The sequence below is a fragment of the Harpia harpyja genome, chromosome 11, assembly GCF_026419915.1.
Source record: "Harpia harpyja isolate bHarHar1 chromosome 11, bHarHar1 primary haplotype, whole genome shotgun sequence".
In the NCBI taxonomy this organism is placed as follows: domain Eukaryota; kingdom Metazoa; phylum Chordata; class Aves; order Accipitriformes; family Accipitridae; genus Harpia; species Harpia harpyja.
The window spans coordinates 403827-410427 of NC_068950.1; the positions used below are offsets into that span (position 1 = coordinate 403827).

General features: G+C 65.9%; 1 protein-coding gene across 1 annotated transcript; it reads right to left on the minus strand.

The window, feature by feature from the left end:
• Positions 1 to 1440: 1440 nt before the first annotated feature.
• C2CD4C (C2 calcium dependent domain containing 4C) lies at positions 1441 to 4974 on the minus strand. The gene is made up of 2 exons (XM_052802445.1): positions 4906 to 4974; positions 1441 to 4407 (listed from the first exon to the last, which is right to left on the minus strand). The coding sequence occupies exon 2, from the start codon at positions 4386 to 4388 to the stop codon at positions 3129 to 3131; it is 1260 nt and encodes a 419-aa protein (XP_052658405.1). The 5' UTR covers positions 4389 to 4407; positions 4906 to 4974; the 3' UTR covers positions 1441 to 3128.
• Positions 4975 to 6601: the final 1627 nt, after the last annotated feature.

Consider the following 6601-nt stretch of genomic DNA (forward strand, 5'->3'; position numbering starts at 1 on the left):
CATGGGGCCAGAGCTCAGCTGTGCCCCAGAGAGACCCCTGAGGGTCTCCTGGAGCTCAGACTTCCCCCATGAGGGCAGCCCCTGGGCTGTGGGTGCTGGGCACCCGGCCCCCCGCGAGGGCAGCGCGCCAGCCCACGCAGCCCACTGCTGACGGGGAGCACAAAAACATCATCATATCTTTAATCACCAGCACTGCTGAGAAGGAGCGCAGAGGCCAGGCTGGGGGAGCTGGCGAGGAGGAGGAAGGACTCCCACTGGAGCGTGGGAAGGGGCTCTCCCTCACCACAGCCCCGTCCTCACGCAGACGATGCCCCAGCTCAGCTCTGCCCCGGCTGGGATAGCCCAGGTCATCATCCCCCACCCCCCAGCAGGAACAGCCCCTTTCCCCATGTCCCCTGTTCTCCCCGGGAGATTTGCTTCCACCTCATCCCACGGCTGGTCGGCAGCACCAGGAAAGAGCTTTGAGCCCCTGCAAGGCTGTCAGGAATGGGCAGCACCACCCAGAAGAGCAGTCGCTGCTCTGTGGCTGGGCAACCCCAGCCACCCAGCTCTGCTCCCCCACCCCTCCACTGCACAGCCAGCTGGTGTGGAAGGTAAGAGGGCCCGGAGGATGCCACAGCCACGGCAATAAAAAGCATAGGGAATGCCTTGGGGAAACCAGGAGCCAGGGCACCACCTGCATCTGTTTTAGAAATGACTTTATTGCACTAAAAAGGGGAAGTCATCTGTAAACAAACATTCCATTCAGGTATTAATATATTTTTTCACTCCAAAAATGCATCATTAAATCCAGCCACAGAAATATCAAAGCAGGAACAGTAGAAAATAGCTACAGGGGAGGAAAGACCCAGACAGGCCACAGTCCCGGCTCCCACACTGCCTGCCCACCCATTGCGGGAGCAGGGCTCACAGCAGCACGTCCCAGGGCTCGACTCCAGTGAGGCAGCCCTGGGACAGGTGGGGGGGCAGCACAAGCCCCCAGGCCCTTGGGTGTCCCCCCAGGGCCAGCCCCAACCCAAGGAGCAGCCCAGGGCCCTGCTCTCAGCATCCCCCTTCCCCGAACCCAAAGGGGCACAGCTCTGCCATGGAGGATGCGTCACCCCCCAACTCTCTCACAGAGCACCAAAATCTTTGCCCAGCTCCTGTTCTCCCTCCCCTTGCAGCCTGCTGGGTGCCCCCCACCCCCAGCAGTGCCTGGGTCCCACCAGCCCCTTGCAGGCACAGCCCCCCCTGGGGACCACAGGGCACTGGTGAGGGGTGCACAGGGCTGTCGGGCAGCAGCCAGCTGGGCAGGGTCCCCTTCCTGCCCCAGGACTGCTCAGGGACATGGCCCATCTCCCCATCCCACCCTCCCCAGAGCCCCCATCTTCCCCCAGGGCAAGCCTGGGCACTCAGGGGCCAAGGAGTGTCCCCCGTGTTGGCTCCTGGGGGAGCGGTGGGAAGCCCCCCGCGAAGGAGGGATGTGTCTGCTCCTTACGTCCTGCACGGTTTGTTTTCAGCCACAAGCTCGACAAACAGCCACGATCACCCCAAATCCCCCCGACATGCAAACACCGTGCTATCAGAACCATGCCTCGCGTACCTGAAACATATTTACAGACATAAGTAAAACACGCTGGGAAAGATCAGCCTCAGATATAAATAGCCAACACTGAAATCTGCCATCTGCTGCAAAGGACAAAGAAGGAACATCAACTGCCACCAACAGAGGTTAATACAGAGGGACACATGTGTGTGCGTGTGTCCACGCGTGCTGCAACAGGCAGGGACAGGAGCACTGTGAATTCTGCTCCCTTCCACAGAAACATGCAGAGCCCGATGCAATGGGTAACACCACACCAAACAACAACAAGGTGTCTGTTTTATCCATCTGCAGAAATGCCCCGGCTGGCATTTCTCCCACCCCCAGTGCCTTCAGCCAGTTGACTGGGATGGCAGGGAGGGATGGGAAGCAGTGGGAGCACCCCACTCCGCCCAAAAGGGAAACTGCAGAGCCAGGCCAGTCCCTTTGGGGAGCTGTGTCCCGCTGGGCACAGGGGCTTCATGGCCCCATGGGACATATCGCTCTGGCCTGGCGGGTGCAGCTGCTCATAAGCCCCCGCAGGCAAGGGAGGGCAGAGGGTAGGGGAGCCTCAGCCTGCCTCCTGCCCAGCAACACCAGGGGATGTCCCCAGTGCCAGCCAGACCGCCAGCACACAGGGAGGCTACTCCTGTCGCCTTGGCTTTTGTCAGCAAGGATGTCTGCTGGGACACTGCCCGGGACCACCCATGTGCCCAGGGCGAGGGGTGCCAGGCCCCCCATGGCAGTGCCAGCCCCTGGCATCTCCCTCCCATGGGCAGGGGACAGGCACAGGCAGCCTCCTGGATTTGAGCAAACCCAAAGCCCCTAAAGCTCCATGAGCCATTTCCTGCAGGGGGTCAGCAGCGGGGGGGACACTGCTGGGGGTGGGCAGGGAGGGCATCCTGGGAGGCTGCACTGTCAGACCAAGCCGACTTGCACATCTGTGCAGTCCCGCAGGGCTGGGAGAAGTCCAGGAAAGGCTCAAAAACCACAAACCTGACTCATCCCCCAGGGTCACCTCCCTTGGCCCACTCTTGGGTCACCTCTGCAGTATTTTCTCTGCAGTTTCCAAGACTAGAAACTTGTCTTTTAAATTAAAGCCGAGATTGATGGTACCACCTGACTCCAGGAGCTGGGGCTTTGAGAGAGGTGGCAGTAAGTATGCTACAGAGATCTACCCACCTCCAACCTTCGTGCTGGCCAGCTGGAGACCACAGGCACCAGGGAGGGAAGAGCCCAGCAGTTGACATCCATCCTTCCCGGTGGAGATGGGGCCGGTGCCTCCCCACTGGGCTCCGGGAGATGCAGCCCCAGGAGGGAGAAGGGAGGGAGCAGAGGGGAGAGGCTGCAGCTGCCAGCCCTGCCTGCTCTACTGCAGGAGGGCTGGTGCTGGCAGAGCCCCACAGCAGTGCCGCCCCCGTGGACCCCCACGCTCTGCCACGGCCCCGTCCCTCCTCCGAGGGCCCTTCCAAGCCCTCCTCCAGCAGGGCTGGGGGACAGGGCCGGCCTCCCCCCCTCGCCCTGGCCCCACAGGCAGGCAGCAATCTCCGGGGCTGGCAGCAAGCGCCTACAGGCAGGACAGGAGGGCGGTGAGCGGCAGCTCCTTCTCTCCCAGCAGCGTGTCCCGCTTAAGGCTGCTGCCCTTGTTGACCACCTTGAGCTTCAGGGACATCTTCCTGGCGTGGCCAGGGCCCAGCCCATCAAAGAAGAAGTCCTCGTTGAAGATGGGGTTGCGGCTGTTCTTGACGATGGTGCTGCGCTGCTTCTGCAGCTTCCCGGGGTTGAGGCACAGGGAGACGCAGCAGTTGATGCTGCGCAGGTCGACGAGGGCATCGTAGAGGTCCTCGGCGGAGACGAGCCGCACGCGCAGCCGGGCGTTGGAGGGGTCGTAGTCAGCAGCCAGGCGCAGGCTCCCACCCCGGCTGAGCCGCAGGCTGTGCTCCCGGTCGCGGCCCGGTGGCAGGTCCAGGGGCAGCAGGGCAGTGGGTGGCTGCCCCCCGGCTGGGGCGCTCCTGGCACGGCGCTGGGCGCTGGGGCTGGTGTCAGCTGAACTGTCGTCAGTGGACAGTGAGCTGTTGCGGGCCACCGAGTGCTTCAGCTTGATGACCTTGGACTGGCTCTCCTGGCTGAAGATCTTCAGCAGGGAAACAGAGCGGGAGAGCAGCGGGGAGCTGAAGGGCGAGGACTCGGCTGAGGAGCACGTGTCGCTCTCGCCGCCGCTGAAGTAGCGGCCGGGGTGCATGAGGGCTGCACCCAGGTCAGCGGGCGCCCGGGGCCCGCTCTCGCCATTGAGCTTGGCTCTGCGCTGGGTGCTGGGCGAGGTGGCCGGTGAGGGGCAGAGGCTGCTGTGCTCACTGTGGAAAAGCGACTCTTTGCGCCGTGTGTGGGGACTCTCCACCAGCGTGGCAAAGCCATAGGAGGTCTGTGCCTTGGGCACGTAGGGCAGCGACATGGCCGTCTGCGCCTGCGGGTCCACGTTGGTGCCGAAGCCCCCCTCGGCCGTCCAGTCCTCGGCGCTCTCAATCTGGATGATGTGCCGGCCAGCGGCCCGCGGCCGGGACCGGCTGGACGGCCGGGGGCTGCGTGGGGGTTTGCGCCCGGCCAGGTCCTGCTCTGAGGCTGAGGGGCCCAGGGCGGGCGCTGCGGGGGTCTCAGGGCCCTCGGCCTCGGCGGGTGCCGCGCTCAGCTTGGGTGGGATGAAGAAGTCGGGGATCTTGTCGGGGGTGAGGACGTTGCTGTAGCGGGACCCCCGCGGGGACTCTTCCGGCCCTGCACCCCGGGACCCGCCATTCTCCGCCACGCCGCGCAGCCGTTCCAGGAGCCACATGTTGCCACTGAGTGCGGGGCTGGAAGAGACCCGAAGGGCAACGCTGTCACCGGGGGCCGGGCACCGGCAGCCTGGAGCCATCAGCCTGGAGGGTGAGCAGCGGCACCGAGAGACCGGGACCCGCCAGCCCGGGGGGACGGGGACAAGGATAGGAGGGAACCGGCCACACCGAGGGACACGGGGACCCGCCAGCCCGGGGTGGGGGACGGGAAAAAACCGGCCGCGCCGATGGGCAGCGGGACCCGCCAGCCCGGGGGTGGGGAACGGGAAAGAACCGGCCGCGCAGAGGGAAACGGACCCGAGGGACACGGACCCGAGGGACACGGACCCGAGCGATGGGACGGGACGGCCGCGGCGCACGGGGAGCCGCTGCCGGCCGCGACGCGATGCGATGCGATGCGATGCGATGCCCGGACGAATCGACCGACCGACCGACCGACCGACCGACCGACCGACCGACCGACCGACCGACCGACCGGCGCCGCCGCGAGCGGGAAGTTGCCGGGAGCCGCCGCACCTGGAGCGGAGCCGCCGCCGCCACCGCAGCCCGGGCGGGGCGGGCGCGGACGCGCTTTTATACGGCGGCGACGGCCCCGCTCCTTCCCCGCGCCGCCGCCGTAATCCTCCGAGCGCGGCGCCCCCGCATTTCCCCGCGCCGTGCCGCGCCGCGCCCGGCCGGACCGGGACCGGGACCGGGACCGGGACCGGGACCGGGACCGAGCCGGGCCGAGCGGCCCCGGCGTGCTGATGCTCGGTGGATGCGGGGACCCGGCCCCGGGACAACCGGCCACCTGCCCACGGGAGCGCCGGGGCTGGGATGGGACCGGGAGAGCGGGGGCCCTGAGCCGGGATGAGGGCGGGAGCGGGACGGCAGCAGCCCCGTGGCCCCCCCAGCGCCCTCCCGCCCTGAGCGCGACCGGGGGCCGAGGCCAGCGGGACGGAGCCGTTCCCTCCCCCCCCCGAGCACAGCCCGCTCTCCCCTCCGAGCTCTGGAGCTCGTCAAAGTGCTGGACAAAGCCAACAGCACTTGAGGGGGCTTGGAGCTCAAGGACTCCCCGAGTGCGTTAAGTGGTTTAGTATCGTGGCTGGAGGAGTCGGGGGAGACAGCGCCACATGTCACACGTCTCACTGGCACCTGGCGGGGACAGTGCTGGGGCAGGATACGGCCCAGGTGGTGCTGGAGGCACCAGGGGCAAAACGTCAGGAGGATCCACGGAGCATCACTGCAGGCCCCGGTGCCGCGGGGGGGCAGGAGCGGGGCAGGAGGCTCAAACCAGCGTGATCGGCCCCAGCCCAGGTACCACATGGATTTATAGCCTTGGGGACAGGGATGCACCAAGCAGGATGGTGGCACGGACAGGGGCCGGCAGCTGTTCCTTCCTGGCTGCTGCCCTGTGGATGCCGTCAGGCTGCAGGGAAGGCGCCGTCATCTCACAGCAGTGCAGGGCTGGGAATAATCGCCAGGAAGGAGAGCCGGGCATGGTGAGCTCCTTCGGCAGGGGCTGCTGCAACCAGGCAGCAACCGCGAGAGGTGGGAGGTCTCAGCTCCCTCTGCATCCTGACTCGGAGCTGATAAAAAGAGCCAGCCGGCCGTGCCGAGCTAGACTGAGGGCCAGCAGCCAGCTCTGCCAGCGCCTGGGAAAGGTGGCAGGAGAGAAGGTCCCCAGGTCCTGGGGGAACAACCCTCCTCCCTCTCTGGAAGCGAATTGCCCTCCCCTCTCCCTGCACCCCCCCCAGTTTTGCCAAGTGCCCTCCGTCTGCCATGCCCAGGCCTCTCCCAGCAGCGAGCGGGTGGTCCCTGGCAGGGCGAGCACGCTGATTTATGGATTTTCTTGGCACATTGCTCTGCCTGGCCAGGAGCACTGGCTCAGGCCAACTGCAGACCCTCACTGGCAGTGGGCCCTTTGGCACAGCTGCCCCTCGCTGGCACAGGAGCAGACCTGGGAAAAGGTGCTGGGACCCTCCGAACAGGGCGTGTGGGGATCAGGAACCAGCCAGGACCTGGAGGGATCTGGGCAGGGATGTCTTGCGGGTGGCAGTGGGGAAGGGGGACAGTGGTGTCCTGCCTGGACACTGGGCACTGCACTGCAAGGGTGCTGAGTCCTGGGTCCCATGGTGGGGGAAGAGGACAGATGGAGCTCAGGAGAGGAAAACGAGGCTCACAGGAAGGGGAGGCTGGTGAACAAAGACTGGTGTTTGCTTTTCCTCCCCGC